Source organism: Brassica napus, chromosome C7, assembly GCF_020379485.1.
Source record: "Brassica napus cultivar Da-Ae chromosome C7, Da-Ae, whole genome shotgun sequence".
NCBI lineage: Eukaryota > Viridiplantae > Streptophyta > Magnoliopsida > Brassicales > Brassicaceae > Brassica > Brassica napus.
The window spans coordinates 48392179-48410815 of NC_063450.1; the positions used below are offsets into that span (position 1 = coordinate 48392179).

At 35.4% G+C, this 18637-nt stretch overlaps 4 protein-coding genes and 1 non-coding gene across 5 annotated transcripts; 2 read left to right on the forward strand and 3 right to left on the reverse strand.

The window, feature by feature from the left end:
- The first annotated feature begins 887 nt into the window (after positions 1–887).
- On the forward strand, positions 888–3819 carry LOC125590056 (tobamovirus multiplication protein 1). The gene is made up of 11 exons (XM_048763005.1): positions 888–1655; positions 1870–1960; positions 2054–2106; positions 2204–2296; positions 2411–2482; positions 2656–2728; positions 2854–2899; positions 2976–3039; positions 3129–3182; positions 3261–3338; positions 3424–3819. The coding sequence occupies exons 1-11, from the start codon at positions 1497–1499 to the stop codon at positions 3514–3516; spliced, it is 876 nt and encodes a 291-aa protein (XP_048618962.1). The 5' UTR covers positions 888–1496; the 3' UTR covers positions 3517–3819.
- Positions 3820–4273: 454 nt separating this feature from the next.
- LOC125591026 lies at positions 4274–4485 on the forward strand. Its single transcript, XR_007327013.1, has one exon. It is a non-coding gene; the product is annotated as a small nucleolar RNA U3 (small nucleolar RNA).
- A 1115-nt stretch (positions 4486–5600) lies between these two features.
- LOC106420997 (peptide methionine sulfoxide reductase B5) lies at positions 5601–7194 on the reverse strand. Its single transcript, XM_013861841.3, has 3 exons — positions 6752–7194; positions 6037–6193; positions 5601–5952 (listed from the first exon to the last, which is right to left on the reverse strand). The coding sequence occupies exons 1-3, from the start codon at positions 7069–7071 to the stop codon at positions 5794–5796; spliced, it is 636 nt and encodes a 211-aa protein (XP_013717295.1). The 5' UTR covers positions 7072–7194; the 3' UTR covers positions 5601–5793.
- Positions 7195–7340: 146 nt separating this feature from the next.
- Positions 7341–8772, reverse strand: LOC125590057. Its single transcript, XM_048763006.1, has one exon. It carries the CDS (start codon positions 8569–8571, stop codon positions 7708–7710), a length of 864 nt encoding a protein of 287 aa, XP_048618963.1. The 5' UTR covers positions 8572–8772; the 3' UTR covers positions 7341–7707.
- A 5648-nt stretch (positions 8773–14420) lies between these two features.
- LOC106420932 (protein DETOXIFICATION 39) lies at positions 14421–18637 on the reverse strand. Its single transcript, XM_013861775.3, has 7 exons — positions 17856–18637; positions 16104–16735; positions 15933–15989; positions 15583–15821; positions 15364–15482; positions 14770–14856; positions 14421–14661 (listed from the first exon to the last, which is right to left on the reverse strand). Exons 1-7 carry the CDS (start codon positions 18180–18182, stop codon positions 14599–14601), a joined length of 1524 nt encoding a protein of 507 aa, XP_013717229.1. The 5' UTR covers positions 18183–18637; the 3' UTR covers positions 14421–14598.

The following is an 18637-nucleotide window of genomic DNA, read 5'->3' on the forward strand; positions in this document are numbered from 1 at the left end:
GTCTTGTTCCCGGTTGATCCGGTGTTTAGCTGATTTGGTTTGGTCCGTTGACGACGTTTCCGGCGGTGAAGATGGTGGAGGCTCCGGAAACACGTGTCTTTTTCTTATCGCTCGATGCAACACGTACTGATGTGTTGTCACGTTTGTTTAGGATGGGCTAGTCTTGGGCTCGTCCGTAAGTTGAGCCAGTTTATGTGCTTTTGGGTTTTAGTTTGTTTGGGTTTGGATGTTAGAATTCTTTTTTTTTAGGTTTTTTGTGTGTATTAAACTTTATTAATAAAATTTTAGATGGCAAAAAAAAAAAAAAAAAAAAAACGTTGGAACTTGATAAACTTCACACATTTGTGTGCACGGCAGAGATTCCAGATGTCAAGAAGAGAATGAAAGAAGTTTTCAGTGGCTCAAGAAATCCAACTACAGCGAGGTGCTAAAAATGACCTCTTCGCTGTCTATGGGGTTGCTAAAGATTTGTCTGGTTCTGATCAAATTGGAGGTGGAAATGACGCAGGCCACATAGACCGTTAAAATCTAAATGACCGTCAAAATTTAAATCATTGAATACTCCCTCCGTTTCATAATACTTGATGTTTTGTATTAATACACAAAGATTAAAAAAATTACATTTTCCTAAAAAATATTTTAAAGATATAATTTTACAATCAGTTAACCAATTATAAAAAAGACTGTAAAATCTAATTGGTTGAACAGTTTTCAATAAAGTTAAAATTAACCTTAAAATCTCAAAACTTCCTTAAAATCTCAGAACTTCATGTAAATTGAAACAAAACAAACTTTCTAAAACATCATTTATATTGAAACAGAGGGAGTATTTGTTTGATTATCCTGTCCACATACACATGCATGTTTTTTCTTGCATTAGCTAGCCTCTTTTCATGAATCCCCCACCCACCAGTTCTTTGTTACTTCAGTTATCTTTTCCTTTCTCGTAGTTTATTATGTAAGAACACACGTGTTTTTAATGCGTAACCTAGCTAATTCTAGATTTGTCTGGTTCTAATGATATTATAATGTTTTTAATAACCTTTTTACTTTTGGTTCTAAAAATGTCTTTTGGTTCTAAAAATGTCTTTGCATTTTAGCAGCCTTTTTTGGTTCTAAAAATGTCTTTAATTTTTATTTTTTGGGGTAATAAGAAAATCATTTTACGTTTATTGTTCAGTCATGAAGAAAATCATAAAATATTCATCAAAGGACGTGTGAGAGAGAGAAGAAGGCAGAAGCTACAGGCAGCATACACCGTGTCGTAAAGATCGGCATCATTCACAACCGTTGGATCTTCATTTCTATCTCCTTCCTCTCTCTCTCCGTCTCTGCCATCTGACCTGTGGGTTACAGATATTCAAACAACTCACCCCTATCTCCTTCGCCTCTCTCTCTCTCCCCGATTCTAAAGAGCTGATTAGGATTTCTCGATTTGATTCAAAACGTACCTCACCGGCGAAGAGACGAAGGTAACAGATAAAACGAGGAGGAGGATGACGGATTCGAGCGTGGTGATGCCGGTGGAGATGGCACAAATCTTGGCGACGGAGGTGACGAATTGGTGGGAGGAGGTTAACGAGTCAACTCAGTGGCAAGATGGGATCTTCTTCGCTCTCTGTGGAGCTTATGCTCTTGTTTCCGCCATCGCTCTTGTACGTTCTCACCTCTCTCTCTCTCTCTCAAAGTCCTTGTCTTTCCGATAAAAATCAAACCTTTTTACTCTCTAGGTTCTTGATTTGAGGTCAAATGACATGTCTTTCCTCTTATGTTGTTATCGTGTTGGCTTAAAATGCTGAGCGATTGAGAAAGTTATGTACTTTATTTGGATGTGTTGACCTTTGTGTGAATTGGATTGTGGATGGACAGGTCCAATTGGTAAGGATTCAAATGAGAGTGCCTGAGTATGGTTGGACCACTCAGAAGGTCTTTCATCTTATGAACTTTGTCGTCAATGGAGGTTATCATCATCATCTCTGTTTTTTTGTTTCCACCTCTCCTTTGGATTATGGTTTCTGACAAACTTTTTTTCTCTATGTGTGTGTGTGTGTAGTTCGCGCTGTTCTGTTTGGATTTCACCATCAAGTATTTCTCGTCCATCCCAAGGTGAGAGAGTCTCCATAAGCTTTTGGTTTGTTGTTTGTTTGATTTTTGAAGGCTGCATTTTTTAAAGTATCTAATGTTCTTGGTGAGGTAAATGCAGGCTCTTTGCTGGATACTATTGGATCTTCCGGGGCTCCTCTTTTTCTCGGCATACACACTGCTCGTTTTGTTCTGGGCAGAGATATATCACCAGGCAAGAATCTAAAAAAAGATTTTTTTTTGTTTTGATGTGTGTAGACTCTCTTTTTTAATATACCACACAAACTCTGAATGAATGTGTATATATGTTGCTGACACTTATGAGCAGGCAAGAAGCTTACCAACGGATAAGCTGCGGATAACCTATATTTCAGTCAATGTTGCTGTTTATTTGGCTCAGGTTCATCTTTGATTCTTATTGTTTTCCATTTTTTATTTTCATTTTTTTTTTGTATGTTGTGGCTACTGAGATTCTTTGATACAAAGAATCTCTTTGAACCGTTGTCACTTTTGTAGAAATTTGTGGTGAATCGAAAGACTTAAGTCTGATATTGTAATTGATGTCTCTATCAGGTTGTTATATGGGTATTCATCTGGGTAAATGATAACAGCACTGTGGAGTTAGTTGGAAAGATATTTATGTCAGGTACGGTTTTTTCTCTGGTCAAGCAAGTTTGTTAAGCCCGTTACTTCTCAATTTTTCATTACTATCTCTCTCTTATATAAACTATGTATTGATTTTTTATTTGTGTATTTTTCTTCTTCTTCTAGTTGTGTCTTTCATCGCTGCGTTAGGCTTCTTGCTGTACGGAGGAAGGTAGTGTTTTTGTTTATCTCTGCTTATTTCAAAGTGTCTGAAAGTTTTCTTATGTGTTCCCTTGTATACTATATAGATTGTTTATTATGCTAAGAAGGTTCCCTATTGAGTCAAAAGGAAGAAGGAAGAAGCTCCATGAGGTAGTCAGTCTGCTTGTGCTTCGTTGTCACAGTCATCACTACCTTCAAATTCGATTAGACTTTGTAACAGAAAAGTTATTCAATTGCAGGTTGGATCTGTGACAGCCATATGCTTCACCTGCTTCCTCATAAGATGCATTGTGGTAAGCTCTGAGATATAACCCCAAAAAATGAAATATTCATCTTCAGTTACTGTGCTGATCATTATTCCTTTTGATCAGGTGGGTGTATCAGCTTTTGACAGGGATTTAACACTGGATGTTCTTGATCATCCGGTTCTGAACTTAATCTACTATATGGTAAGTAACTAACACCTTTCTTTAATTCTCTCTCTATCTCTTAGTGTATGCACTAATGGAAGAAGAAAAAAACAAAATTACACAGGTAGTTGAAGTACTTCCATCGGCATTAGTCCTCTTCATTCTGCGTAAGCTACCTCCAAAGAGAGTATCAGCTCAATACCATCCGATCCAGTAGACTAATGTCTGAAGCCTATCACACGGTGAGTCTGATGATGTTTCAAGAGAGAGTAAAGAATCAGTTGGGGGGAAAAAGACTAAAGAAGAAGAAATCGTTGTGGAATCTGCGTGAGTTTTTGGATTGCAAGATCATAAATGATTTTACAGCTTTAGTTCTTTCATGTTACTACTTTGAAAAATCTGGTCAGGAGAAGAAGGTTTAACATTTGTTTGGAGTGTTTATGTTATGTTGTGTTGAAAATAAACAAACTGTTTAATTTTTGGTTTATTATTATCATCTTCTTCACTTTTGAAGTCACTATATTTGGCTTCCCACCCAATATTTATCTGTCTAAGCTGCGTCTTAAAATCCTGTCATCCTAATGAGGTTTGAATAAAAACAAATCTTTTACATTATGCTAGTTATGTTCTGTTGTTTTTGTAATTGAATTATCTAGTGGCAAAGTTTTTTTTTTTTTTTTTTTAAAAAAAAAAATCAGATGATGTTGAATTATGTTGTTTTTGTAATTGAATTATGATGTTGGCGCACTGTCTTATTCCTTTTAATGTTAAAAATCAGATTTTAAATATAGTTTGTAGCGTCTTTTTCGTAATCAACTCGTTGTGAACATTTTAATTTACTTTACTATTTTCTAATGAATGATGAATGACACGTGTCACAGAAGTGGCAAATAAGTTAGGAACTAAAACGTCCCACATCGGAGAGACATACAACGTCTCGCTTGTTTATATATGCGTAGAAAGCATCGATGGTCACGACCTTACTTGAACAGGATCTGTTCTATAGGCTCGTACCTCTGTATCCTTGATTTCTAAGGAGACAGGCCCCAAACCCTGGTTGATGAAGCATGGCCGTGCGATCTGAGTGTGATTAACGGCTAGGATTGTCTTCGGACTTTACGAGCTGTAGAGGATCGCTATCTGGTCTGGTCTTGACCTAGCCAGAGTGGTTCATTTTTTTGTGGTTCTCTCCTTTTTTTTTTTTTTTACCATCTGCTGTTATGTCTCGAGTCTCCTACCATTTGGTGCCAGCATCAAGCACAAGGAAGTTATGAAGCAGTATCGTTTGAGGCCTAATGGTGGAATAATGGCATCTCTCAACTTGTTTGCTACTAAATTCGACGAGGTAATCATTGCCCTGAAACGATGACTTTCATTACGTATGATGGTAAGGTCCCTCTTCAAAGCCAAAGAGAAGTAGAATTGTAACAAGAACATAAAAAGCTCACGAGATTTGTTTGGAAGTTTTCACAAGTTATTATTTATGCTTTTCATTGACTTAAATATGAAAAAACAGAAGCAAATCGAGTCATGGACTCCTTACAAATGGGAATAATGGAAAGTGGAGTTTAACAACTCCTGACGAAATTCAGAACGAATTCTCCTAAAGATTAGGAGGTTTCTTATTGAACTAGTAAAAAACAAAACACGTCACCTCTTCTATTCCAAGTATCTTGATGACTTCCTGAGTGCCACGTCAGCTGCTTTGTCAGTCTCAGCTCTAGTTCCATTGTCATTGTAGCATCCTATCATATAAGCTGGTTCTCTTGATTGTTCTGTTTTTGTGTTGCCACTTCTTATAGGTTGTCTCTGTGATTGAGGAACGTGCAGACTGCAGACAAGCTTGATTATGTTCTTGTGGATACTCCTTGGCCAGATAGAGATGTGCTACTGGAGGTTGATGAGTACTTTCAGAATGATGATGAGCTGTTTCTATACATAAAAGTATAATCAAAACCATATCTTTCATACTTTCTCAAGCTGGTTTTGTCCGTGTCCTTTGCCTTATTTCCCCCGTCGTGTAGTTAAACCATGGAACTGAATCTCTTCGTGAGACATTATCTATTTGATCTAATGACTGTTTCATTAACTAGAATTTTCGAAGATTTTGTACACAACTTGCGTTCATAATATATGCACAAAGGCAGAGACTTCAGAGCTATTATCACAGGTTCTGATTCATATTAGATATGATGACGTCAGTTAATCTGGTAAGATCTGTGGTGTTGTTGCTACACAAAAAAATAATAAAATACATACACATGGCAGACATCTGGTCGAGAATAAGAGTGATTCGAGTCATTCCTAAGAACATTATTCACCAATCTTATATGATTTGATTATATGACAATACCAAGAGTCCCAAGACGTTAATTCAACGCCCTTATTACTTACTAGCAGTCAGATCGAAACACAAGTGGGAGCCAGCGGGTGGGACACAAATAAGCAACACACACTACTTTTTTTTATTACACACAATACAAGTAGATTATTATTACAAGGTTGCGTTCCCGGGTGCGAACTTGAGGGAGACACTGTTGACACAATGTCGCTCATCGGTAGGAGTAGGGAAACCTTCTCCTTTGAAAACATGTCCGAGATGTCCTCCACAAGCTGCACACGTGATCTCTATTCTTCTCCCATCTGGATCCGCCTTGAGTAAAACATGTTTTAAAAGATAAGCGGTTCAGTTACTAACCAAACCATGAATGATGTCTTGATTTTTTGAGAATCTTACGGTTCGGTTTATAGCGCCAGGAATGCCGTCAAAGAAAGCAGGCCAGCCACAGCCAGAGTCGAACTTGGTGGCGGATTTGTACAGAGGAGTTCCACATCCTGCACAGCTATAGATCCCTTCTCCGAATACTTTGTTGTATTCTCCTGTCCCTGGATATCTACATTTACATGTGTAGAAACACTGATGTTATAGAACCTGGGACTCTACCTAAGAAACTAAGAAACTCATTGATCCTTCAACCACAGAGAACTTTCTACTACACATTCTTCTGCTTATTACTGTTATCGTAAAAGAACCAAGCAGGACTAATGCATAACAAATCAAGACACGAGAGTGAGTAAGGTTCATAGCAAACTAAGACGATCAGATACAAGAGAAACAGAGTTATAACTTGAAAGGAAAAAAAAAAGGTGAAAACTTTGAAAGTTGTACAAGTTCTTCAGCTTATTACAGTAATGAGTAAGATGCATAGTCCTCTCTCACAGAGATACCTGACCTGATACATCTCCTAAGAGCATTAGAAACAGAGTTTTAGAAAAAGGTGAAAACTTTGATCTTTTGGGAAAATGGGTTTCCTGATTGTTGATCAAGAAACGTGTTTATTCCACAGAGGCTTACTAAACTCAATATTGATGAGATAAAATGAAATCAACCAACGATGCCCAACGAATCAAATCACTGTGATGTCAATCTATCTATAAAAATTGACGCTTACTCAGTGCCTTTCTGCCTGAGGATTCTGAATTGCTCGGGAGAGAGAACCGCACGCCACTCTTCCTCTGGCTTGTTGACCGATCCGGGAGCAGAAGAAGCCATTGCTGTTATACGACCACCGCGAAAACCTCGGCGGAGCGATGAGAAGGATGGTGGAGAGGAGGGGATGCGAAGGAGGTTGAGATTCGGCGAGGGAGAAAGAGAGAATCGATGGGTTGCGAGGGGGAGGGAAGGTGTGACGAAGGATTTGATGGCGGAAGAGAAGGTCAAAGAAGTGGCTGAAGATACACGCACAGATGACTGTATCACGTTCAACGCCATCCTCGCCTTTTTTTTTATCTCTTTCCTCCTCTTTTTTCAGACAGCTTTTTTTTTTTTATGTCGAATCTTCGGTTTATTTGGGCTTAACTTTTAAGGCCCTTAAGCCCAATCTTCACTCATGCATATATATGAAGATAGTTTATATGCGATTTTGTGGTTTCATAGTTAGAAATAAGGTTTTGATGAAAACATGATTATAACGTTTTGATGAAAAACCGAAAAGAGAATGCAAAAATACGGTTATGTAGATTTTATAACGAAGTTGTGGTTCATAACTGATCATTTAATAAGTTACAAAGCATAATTTTTTTTAAAATGGTCAGCTAAATTCAGTAGCTGAACCATTAATAAGTCAGATTGTGATATTTTGGAAAATTAATCCAATCCACTAATTCACAAAAAATCTACTTAGGGAATCTCTCGCCTCCAAGGCTATAAGTTGAGAGTTAATTTGTTTGTGATGTTTTTTTTTTTTTTTTTTTTTTTTTTTGTTTGTTTGTGATGTTAGCACTCAAAAGAAACAAATGTTTGAACAACCAGAAGAAGCAACAGTTTTACAACAAACACTGAAAGTCTCTTAAACAAAGAACTGAAACAAGAGAAAACATAAATATATTGGCGAATATTAACTTCTAACTACTGAACTGATGGAGATGCTTCTTCTTCCATGGCACAGTCCACCTTCTTGTGTTCCCCCTCAAACAACTTGGCTATCAGCCCACTCTTGGACACAGAGCTTTTAGGATCTGTCTCCATTTCGGAGCCAACGTTGTTGTTGTCGTTGTTGTCTCCGCTCAATATACTCTTGTTCCCAAGCTCTAGCTGAAGCCCCTGCGGCACTTTCTCTCCTATACAAGCCGGTTCCTCCGCCATAAGATCGAACCCACGACCCTCACCAGGTGATTTCTGTTGCTCTTTCTGTGCCAAGACAAGGTTCTCTTTACCAGTCACCATCGTCTTCGTCTCTGGAGCTGGAAAAAACTCCACCAGACGAGTCGCAGCTTCGCCATTGCTCTCCTTGGACATTAAAGGCAAAGCTCGAGCAGGTTCAGAAATCTCCAAGTCAGTGAAAACATCTTTTATTGGTTCATCATTAGGAGGTAGAGACTGATCATCATCACTTTGGTTCTTGGTTTCTTCTTTTGTGAACATTTTAACATTAGGAGCTACGTCGTTAGATGGTGTCACCGGCATAACTTTCCCTCGTGCGAACACGATACCTCTCAGTTTAGTGTCACTGTCGTCAACCTTGACGTTGAGAATGTATCCTGCGTCGTAAGATCCTGCGACCACACCAGAAACAGTCTTACCAACCAGATTAACGTCAAGATTTGGAGTCACGCGACCATTTTCTTGTTCATCTTTGCGTGGACGACCTCTCTTTCGCTTGACCAAGAGATCATTAGCAACAGGAGGGGGTGAACTTGTGCTGGCTAGGTTCAACGGATTCATTCTAAGATAACATAAAAACAATAAAACGTGATTTTGTTTAGTTTTCATGCTATAATATATATATATATAATAGTGGAATGTGATTTTTGTTAATGTCAAAATATTCTGTAACAAATCGGTCTGTCATGATTCTAACAAAACAAATAAGGGGTTTTTGCCAAAACTAACCCACAACTTGATTTTAACTCCAAACATGTACCCAAACTTGAATCAAATGCAAAACTAACCTAAAAGCCTAGTGAAATTACAGCTCAGCCCCTTGTGACCAAACAAAAAAACAGAAGCCATTTTTACGAATATAGCCCTAGTAAATCGTCTGAGTCGTCTGAGATGTTGGAAGTCGTCTGGACGACTGAAGTGTAAGTCGTCTGGTACCGGTTTATTTTAAAAATAATTTATAAATCTTGTAAAAAAATATTTTGATGCGTGAAAAATAAAAACCAAGTAATTATAAACAGTTTTAAGTGATATAAATTAAGATATGATAAAATTGATTTGTTTTGAAGATAGATGAGTGGAAGTAGTGAATCATGAAATACTTTGGTTTAGGAGTTTGGCAAACATATGTTGTAGTATTGTATGTATTGTTAGGGTTAGATTTTGGAAAACTAAAATATTTTTTTCAAAAATTAGTTTTCACCTATATGTGTTTATTTATGTGTATAGTAAACACTTTTCAAGTTTGATTTGATTTTATGAAGTCTTTAATTAGATAATTAAGTTTAGGGGTTATGTTTAGGGTGTGGACGACTTATATTTCAGTCGTCTGTTGAATAATTTACTCGGACGACGTATATTTCAGTCGTCTGTTGAATAATTTACTCGGACGACTTACATTTCAGTCGTATGGTGAAGAAATTAAAACAGATGACTTACATGTAAGTCGTCCAAATATTCCCACCTAATTTTTTTTAAAAAAATTATTTTTCCATTTAAATAATTTAAACCAGACGACTTACTTGTAAGTCGTCTGGAAAGTCTTCTATTTTAGTTTCCCGCTAAAAATATTTAATTTCCCGCTAAAAATATTAAACTCTTCTGGACGACTTACATGTAAGTCATCTGTTTTAATTTCTTCACCAGACGACTGAAATGTAAGTCGTCCAGGAAGTCGTCTGAGTCAAAAATATTTAACCTAATTGGATTTTTTGTCTCCCTATATAAAGAAAAATTTACACATTCTCTCTCCTCCTCTCAAATGGCTGCAACAAAAATGTAATGTTCATCATTCTAAAACTCTCCAACCTCTCTCTAATCTCTTTGACTTGAAAACACCAAACTTTATATGAATTTTTCAGTTTTGTCTCATGTATTTCTTACTAATCTATCTCTTTTGCAGGTTTTTAATCAAATGGTACTCATCTGCCACTAATTTAAAGGTAAATCTATTAATTTTAGATATGTATTTTTGTGTGTTCTATAAATGTAGATTTATCTAATCTTCCACTCATTTTCTCTATTTTTAAGTCATTTGAACGTTTTTGGATATGCAGGTTTTTCAGATCTGGATTTGATATGCAGGTTTTTCAGATCTGGAAGACTTCTTGGACGACTTACCTGTTAGTCGTCTGGAAGTCGTCTGGACTTCTTGGAAGTCTTCTGACAAAGTCGTCTGGACTTCCAGAAAGTCGTCTGGACTTCCAGGAAGTCATCTGGACTTCCAGGAAGTCGTCTGGACTTCCAGGAAGTCGTCTGGACTTCCAGGAAGTCGTCTGGACTTCATGGAAGTCTTCTGAAGAAGTCGTCTGGACTTCCAGGAAGTCGTCTGGACTTCATGGAAGTCTTCTGACGAAGTCTCCCTTTCATAATAGATCTGAGCATTTTGGTAAGTTCTTATGTTTGATTTTTCTTTATTTGGTAACTTCTTGTTGTATAAAGTTCTTACTTTTTTCCCAAACTAAAACTCTCCAAACCTACTCTAATCACTTTGACTTGAAAACACCAAACTTTATATGAATTTTCCAGTTTTGTCTCATGTCTTTCTTACTAATCTATCTTTTTTGCAGGTTTTTAATTAGATGGTACTCATCTTCCACTAATTTAAAGGTAGATATATTATTTTTAGATATGTATTTTTGTGTGTTCTGTAAATGTAGGTTTATCTAATCTTTCACTCATTTTTTCTATTTTTAAGCCATTTGAACGTTTTTGGATATGCAGGTTTTTCAGATCTGGATTTAATATGCAGGTTTTTCAGATCTGGAAGACTTCTGGGACGACTTACCTGTTAGTCGTCTGGAAGTCGTCTGGAAGTCGTCTGGAAGTCGTCTGGACTTCCTGTAAAGTCGTCTGGACTTCCTGTAAATTCGTCTGGAAGTCGTCTGAACTTCCTAAAAGTCTTCTGACAAAGTCGTCTGAACTTCCTGGAAGTCGTCTGGACTTCTTAGAAGTCGTCTGGACTTCTTAAAAGTCGTGTGGTCTTGTCTACTCAAGTGGAATCCAAGCTTGTCTTTGTAGAGGAATGATCTATAATAGTTTTGTTTGTGGTCTATTTTGTGAATTGCATGTCTACTCTTTTAGTTGTGATTTTTTTGTAAAATCAGTAATAATGTTTTCCAAGATGTATTAAATGTGCTAACAATGTGTTTACACATTTACAAATCAATGAAATAATAGACTTCAGTAGCCTTTTCCTTATCTTTGGATCTCTCATATGCAATAATAAACTCCAATGGCCTTTTTCTCATCTTAATAAACAAGAATGTTGGTAGCTTTATATTGATACAACATTTTAAGAAGCATTTTAACCCTTCTTCCAACTCATAACAATAGTCATCATTATTGTCTATAACAATAATACTTAAGAGATGGAAACAAACAATAGTAACTAGTCAAAGCATATCATATTTTATTATAAGTTTGCGTTGAAAAACTTAGTCAAATTTAGTAAAACTAAGGGAGAGAACATATTTTGTAAATATGAGTTTTACATATCTTGAAGTTACTTATCACTCTTAAAAATACAAGTTATTCAAAAACTAACGTAGAAGACTTAAAAACTAGCGGAGAAGACGGGGACGACTTCAATCTAAGTTGTCCAGACGACTAAACTATACGTCGTCTGGTCAACGCAGAGGTTATTTTTGCAATTGACTTTGAAATCTGTTATTTCGGACGACTGAAAAATAAGTCGTCTACTATTGTTTGGCTAAAAAAAACTCCAAAAAAGCTAGACGACTTACATTTCAGTCGTCATAGGTTAGTTTTGCATTTGACTGGATTATTTCAGAAGTTTGACTTTTCTGGACGACTTACATTTCAGTCATCTAGTGAAAATTAAAATAATAATATTTTTAAAAAAGTAGACGACTTACAGTTAAGTCGTCATAGGTTAGTTTTGCAATTGAAAAAAAAACTTCAAGATTTAATTATATACAGACGACTTATAATTCAGTCGTCCACGAGATGACTGAAATGTAAGCCGTCCAGGATTTACGAGGTTTGACCAGAATCTCGGAAAAAAAATCCTGGACGACTTACAAGTAAGTCGTCTCGTGGACGACTGAATTATAAGTCGTCTGTGTATAATTAAATTTTGAAGTTTTTTTTTTCAATTGCAAAACTAACCTATGACGACTTAACTGTAAGTCGTCTACTTTTTAAAAAATATTATTATTTTAATTTTCGCGAGACGACTGAAATGTAAGTCGTTTGGGGAAGTCAAACTTCTGAAATTATCCAGTCAAATGCAAAACTAACCTATGACGACTTAAATGTAAGTCGTCTAGGTTCTTTGGAAATTTTTTTGAAACCAAACAAAAACAGACGACTTAACTTTCAGTCGTCTCAGGTTACAGATTTCAAAGTCAATTGCAAAAATAACCTCTGCGTTGACCAGACGACTTCCAGGTAAGTTGTCTACAGCCAGACGACTTCCCCAGTAAGTCGTCTGACGAACAGATCTGAAAAAAAACTCGATGTCATACCTTAAATTGGTGAGATAAGTTCCTTAGCATACATAAGGCTTCTCCAAACACACAGAATCACAAACGAAAGTAACCCACCCAGAATCGTTAGCTTCTATGACTCTATGAACCATTAAAAATTTAGAATCAAAATTTTGGGTTTTTTTAGCTCATTGTGGAGAGAAAGTGAGAGATATGTTGTGTTTAGTTCACAAGAATGGAAAAAGAAGAAGGGTAAATCAATTTTGGGAGCATTAAGAGCTTCAAGTTGGTTGTTCATGGTGGTTGTGGTATTGATGACAATGGCAATCTTGTAATTACTTGAAAATGATGAGGGTGAGAGAGTAAAAATGTCATTTTCGAAAAAAAAAAAAAAAAAAAAAATTGATGGCATTTTCGTAAATTATATGAACTTGTGGGGTGAATAGGGCAAAACCAATTTTCAAAAAAAAAGGAGGTTAGTTTTGTGTTTGACTTTAAGTTATAGGTCAATTCTGCAAAAAGCCCAACAAATAATCACTAATCTGCATAACATTCTAGGGTTTCACTCTGACACAGTATGATTGTTATATATATTTTCTTCGGAATTATGGATCTGATTTAAGAACAAATCAGAACATAGAAGAAACCTAAAGATCAAGAGATCCATCATTTTAGGATGAAAAAAAAAAAAAAAGGAATGAAGATTCTAATCATCACTAAACCAAGAAACTAAACAATGTATCAAACCTCTGTATGATTAAACAAAAAAAAGACCAAAAAGTTTTGTTAAATGTTTTTTTTCTTTTTTGAACTGGAAGTTTGTTAAATGTTTTTAATTACCTTTCAACCAAATTTGAAGTTTCAATGTTTTCTGGAATACGATCACAAATCAAGCTTTTGAGTGTATTTGGAATTCTTCTTTGGCTACTTCTTCTCCTTCAAGTTTTGCTTTCTTGGAGTTTCTGTGGCATTTGGTTTCATACCTTCACATTCCGATTTATATGCAACATATTGGGCTTTTCTTTACGTACTGAATTTTTGGTTATATTTATTTAATTATTCTCAAAATGAATATCTCCTTCTAATTCAATTTGGTTCCAAGTATCATAACTTTTGTTTGTGTAAAATGCCAAAACCCCATTTTGACAATTAACAGGTTGGCAAATTAATGAATTCAAAAATCTATAAGATAATGCCAAAGGTATAAGACATGACTGGAAATAATGATTCAAGTAACTTTTCATAATATTACTCCCAAATAAATCTTATTATTCATTAATTTGAAAATATCACATGCCTATCATTTATTTGAATATTTACTATAACGTACTTAAATTAAGGTTAGTTCATTAACAAATCACAATTTTTAGTTTTTGATTCTTTTATTGTTATATATATGATTTTACCAAAAAAATGTATTTTTTTATTTTGTGAAGATCACATGTTTATTGTTTACTCTTGAGAATTGATGACATAGCACCATTATTTTTGTAACAGTAAAACCTAAATTTTTATTCTGGAAATGTCACTTAAGCACCATTTTTAGATATCCACTTAAATTCAGCTTGACTCATTACTTAAGCATCATTTTTAGTTTAAGCCTTAGTAGCCATAATTTATTAAACAATAAAGGCTCTGACCTAAAATCCACAAACATTGATTTTAAACAGCAAAATTTGTCATTTTCAAAAAGAAAATATTGTATAACGATTTGAAAGCACAGTTACGCAAAAAAAACATTTTTTATACGGTAGTGGCTTTTATAGCTGTGAAAAACTTCAAACAAAAGGTTGAAGACCCAAAATTAGCTTTTTGTGATATTTTATATTATGACAAAAGAATATATAACTTCCGGCGTTAAATTATTAAATTATTTAACAACTTTTTCTACAAAAGAAATTATAAAAGTAGAACTATTAAATCGGAAACGATAATGTAACGTTTCGAACTTTTTTTGTCCACGTAACGGTTTGAGCTTTTACTAGTCTTTAATCAACGGTCAAAACAAACTTGTGTTCTAACATCGAACGGTCGAAATTGAAACAGAGTGAATAACATACATTCAGTTGTTGTTGCATGTCACACCATACATTAGTTATTCCATAATGTGGTTACATACATTATTCTAGTTGAAATTAACGAACCAAATATTATTCATGATTCATGTACCTTCCAAACATTTTTCAATTTAGTTTAGTAGTGGCTCCTTCTTGTCATCCCACATATCCAAACGTTTTCTCGCCTTTTTCACCTAGATCATTACATGGCAATAATAAAATCTCAACAAACCAAATCACAACTTTATAAAATATATGATTTCAAATCAATATGATGTGACTTGATATCACGTAACACGTACCTCTTTATCCCAATCTGTTCGATACGTAACGTAAAGCAAGATGAGGGTTTGCATGAGGGTACCTCCAATCATCCCGGTCCATATTCCCTATCACCAAAATTCACATAAATTAATTTACTATATAGATAAAAGAGAAAAAGACAAAAATAGCACTAAATCAAGTTTATGTTCTCAAACTAGCACTCAAGGTCAAAAGTCACAAAAATAGCACTTAATGTTTTATCAAAAGTCACAAACTTAGGGTTTAGAGTTAAAGGATGGGGTTTAGGATTTAGGGTTTAGGGTTTAGGGTTTAAAGTTTAGGGTTTAGGGTTTAGATTTTAGGGTTTACGGTTTAGGGTTTAGGGTTTAGGGTTTAGAGTTTAGGGTTTAGGGTTTAGGGTTTAGATTTGAGAAATGAGGTTTTGGGGATAAGATTTCAAATTTTGAAAAATAAAAAAATTAAAATTTTCAAAAGATAAACTTAGAAAGGTGCTATTTTGGTCATTTTAGTTTTTGAGTGCTATTTTTGTGATATAAACTTAGAAATGTACTATTTTGGCGATTTGCCCTAGATAAAATGCATATATAATAGAGAAAATATTAAAAACGAACCTTGGCTTGTAAATTGAAAGTAAACCCGAGAACACAACCAATGGGAATACCAACAACATAGTAACAACCAACATTCACATATGCCACGAATGTCTGCCATCCACATCCCACTGCCACTCCTACAAACACATACCAATTCAAGATTTATTTGGCCCGGTTAAGTAAATGTATAAACCGGTTTTCTCCGGATTTAGCTAAAATTGAATTGCACGTATATACCGGACAAGACAGGTTGGATTCCGTTGAGAAGGATGGTAACGGCTAGAAAAGGACATAGCTCAGAGACGGCCTTAGCCACCTCAACGTCGGACGTGAAAATGTAGCCGATGTAGTCACGCGACGCCGTCAGGGCGAGCGCCTCCGCGAGGGAGATCACGAAGGAGACGAAAGTCGCCATCCATGAAGAGAACATCGCCGATTTTGGATGTTCTGCTCCAAGCTCATTACTTGTCCTTACACTGTCACAGTTTTTTAATTAAATTTTTTAATACATTATATTTCAGTAGTGTTGGTTAAAGAAAAACGGTGATTAATGATTTGGAATTAATTAAGAAGAATTACTAATTAACCTTACAGCCGCATTGAAACCGACGGATACCATGAAAGATAATCCTGAAATTGACATACTGTAACAACGATAAAATGTTGAATAAAACGGTAGAAAAACCGTGAAATATTTTTTGGAATACTTTTTGGGTAAAAATGTTAAAAATACATGTTAATATAATCAAGGGACTTACCAAATGGAAAGAGAATCTAGGGAGAGAGCATGATCGTTGAGCAAACCAGCAAGAAGAACCAGAATCTGTGAATACCACATTTCCAAACAGATCATAACAGCCGAACCAGCAGAGAGTTTAAAAAAGCTCCAAAGACCATGGAACGATCTCCAACTAAGACCAGTCCACGTGTGTCTGAACGTTGGACTTGTTATAATATACAAAGTTTGGGACAGAACTATGAACCACCAAGAGATGGTAAGAACATAAGCAATGCCCATAAGACCTAGGCCCATTACGTAAACGGTGGTCCACGTCAGCAAAATCTGGAGGAAAAGGGCGGCGCCTGAGATGTACGCGCTGGGGGTCACCACGCTTTGGGCTTGGAGGAACTTTTGGGCCGTGAAGTTGACGGCGAAAGCGAAAATTTGAGGGATGAGTCCGACGATGTATAGAGATGCCATGTACGAGACTGTTTTGGGCTCGCCTAGTAGGATTAGAATCGGGTACGAGAAGGTGTATAGTACTGTCATGGGGAAACCAACCAGAGCGAGGACGATCGTTGCTCGTTGGAGATAGATCCCAAGCATCTCGTATCGGTGGGCACCATATGCTTGTCCACATAGTGTCTCGACTGCACTTCCCATACCTAACTGTACAACAAACATTAAAATCCAAAAATAAGGTTTAATTGTATGCTTATATTTTTTTGTTAGGCGTCATATACCAATTTTTTAAAAAGTGGTTAAGAATCCATCTACTAATATTCTTTGACTTCTATTTCCAAGCATTCGAGATTTCTTACAAAAGGAATTTAAAAATAAATGATTTTACAGAAAACTTTTTCAAACAGATTTTACTACACTTATAACCCAAATTACACTTAAAACGTTATAGTTTTTTGCTCCTAATCATCTAATCATTACAAATTCAAATCAACAAAAAGAAAGAAGAGAATCATTTACATGTTAATAAGAAAATGAATGGTTCAAAAAAAAGTGAATGTCATTTTCTTTTTTACTCGGAAATTTGGTTACAATATATAGATTTCCAGGAAAACAGTTAAAAAAAAAAGACTTCCAGGAAATATATGTTTTGGGAGTAGTTGCGTATGATCAGATTCGGTCCTGTATGAAAACATATCAAACGCATGCTTGCGGTTTGGGTAATATATATGCTTACCGTCAGTTATTTTACAACAAGAACTCAATAATTTAGTTGGTTCGCGCCATAAACTCAATACCCATGTGGAAGGTTTTGAACTTTTACAACAAGAACTTTAAGCAAAAAAAAAAGTTTGAACTTTTAATAATAAAAAGTTTGAACTTTATCTTTTCTGCTTCTAGTTTACAAAAATTTAAGGAAAATATGTATCAGAATTTTATCAGAATTTTATTGTTATCAGCGGTGATAACTTGAATAGTTATTATTATAATATAAGTTTGTCTCTATACTGTAATCAGATAACACTTTTCATTTCAATGTACATGTCTTTAAAAATGTATTCATTTAATTCTTCTTTTTTTTTACAGCCATTTACTTCTTCTTTTAAATATAAAAATGTTACTTTTAACTCTAAGAAAAATAACAATCTATTTAAGAGTAAAAAATAGAAATGCAATTGAATATTTAACGTCTCTATAAATAATTATTTTTATAATTTGCACATATATTTATATATATCAAATTGGAGAAGAAAAAAAATATAATATAAACGTGCCCCCAAATATATGTGCTTGTGCTAGCTGGTGTGCACGATAATGTAAAACGTACCATGAGGCCATAGACAAGATTAAAGCAGCTGTTGCCGATGGACGCGGCTGCGAGTTCTTGACTACCGATATGTCCGGCAAAGATACGGGTCGAGATACTCATTCCGCTGTTGAGCAAATAGACAAATATCGCCGGAAGTGCCAATCGAAAGAGAAGTTTCATTTCTATACACGCCCCTAAGTACAAGCGCCTCCGTGACGGAAGGCTGCTCTCCATCAAGATGCTCTCGAGTGATTCGACGTCCCTCAGTGGTTTTCGCTCAGAGTCCGTCGGATCCACCAAAGGTTGCTGGAGAGTTCTCTCCGCCGTCTCTATTGACATATCCATAGGTTATTATTTTACGTTTTTGTTTTAGTTTTATTTTGTATGTTTTAGTGTCTATTTATTTAAGTGATTGATTAGGTTATAAGCACATTTGGATCTTAAATAGAGACGATCGTACATAATGGCAGACACTACAGACATAAAGTTTGTTGGAGTCAAAATGAATTATACTAGTATATATCAAGGCTCCGAATGTTTAGAAGAGTCTTATCCCGTACCGCAGTTAACAATAACAAAAATCTCTACATATACCTATATATTTATATGTTTTGTTACTATTACAACCACACCGTAGTTGTTCCTACAGTTGTACTGCACGTTCTCATTCGGACCCTAGGACCCTAAGCTTCGTCTAGTTTGTAGTCTAGAATATGATTGGTTCAGATTTTTTAGATATTTTCTTTTTTAAAAATTACTTCTATTTAAATGAACACATAAAATAAATTTAAGAGAACATA

Excerpts from the sequence above, each read along its gene's own strand:
- LOC125590056 (XM_048763005.1), top strand. The coding sequence starts at position 1,497 with ATGACGGATTCGAGCGTGGTGATGCCGGTGGAGATGGCACAAATCTTG. Across the intron at positions 2,107-2,203 it reads TATTTCTCGTCCATCCCAAG|GCTCTTTGCTGGATACTATT; the intron begins GTGAGAGAGTCT and ends AGGTAAATGCAG. Across the intron at positions 2,729-2,853 it reads TGGAAAGATATTTATGTCAG|TTGTGTCTTTCATCGCTGCG; the intron begins GTACGGTTTTTT and ends TTCTTCTTCTAG.
- LOC106420997 (XM_013861841.3), bottom strand. The coding sequence starts at position 7,071 with ATGGCGTTGAACGTGATACAGTCATCTGTGCGTGTATCTTCAGCCACT. Across the intron at positions 6,194-6,751 it reads CTCAGGCAGAAAGGCACTGA|ATATCCAGGGACAGGAGAAT; the intron begins GTAAGCGTCAAT and ends ATGTAAATGTAG. Across the intron at positions 5,953-6,036 it reads CTGGCGCTATAAACCGAACC|GCGGATCCAGATGGGAGAAG; the intron begins GTAAGATTCTCA and ends GTTTTACTCAAG.
- LOC125590057 (XM_048763006.1), bottom strand. The coding sequence starts at position 8,571 with ATGAAAACTAAACAAAATCACGTTTTATTGTTTTTATGTTATCTTAGA.
- LOC106420932 (XM_013861775.3), bottom strand. The coding sequence starts at position 18,182 with ATGGATATGTCAATAGAGACGGCGGAGAGAACTCTCCAGCAACCTTTG. Across the intron at positions 16,736-17,855 it reads ATCTTGTCTATGGCCTCATG|TTAGGTATGGGAAGTGCAGT; the intron begins GTACGTTTTACA and ends TTTGTTGTACAG. Across the intron at positions 14,662-14,769 it reads GAACAGATTGGGATAAAGAG|GTGAAAAAGGCGAGAAAACG; the intron begins GTACGTGTTACG and ends GTAATGATCTAG.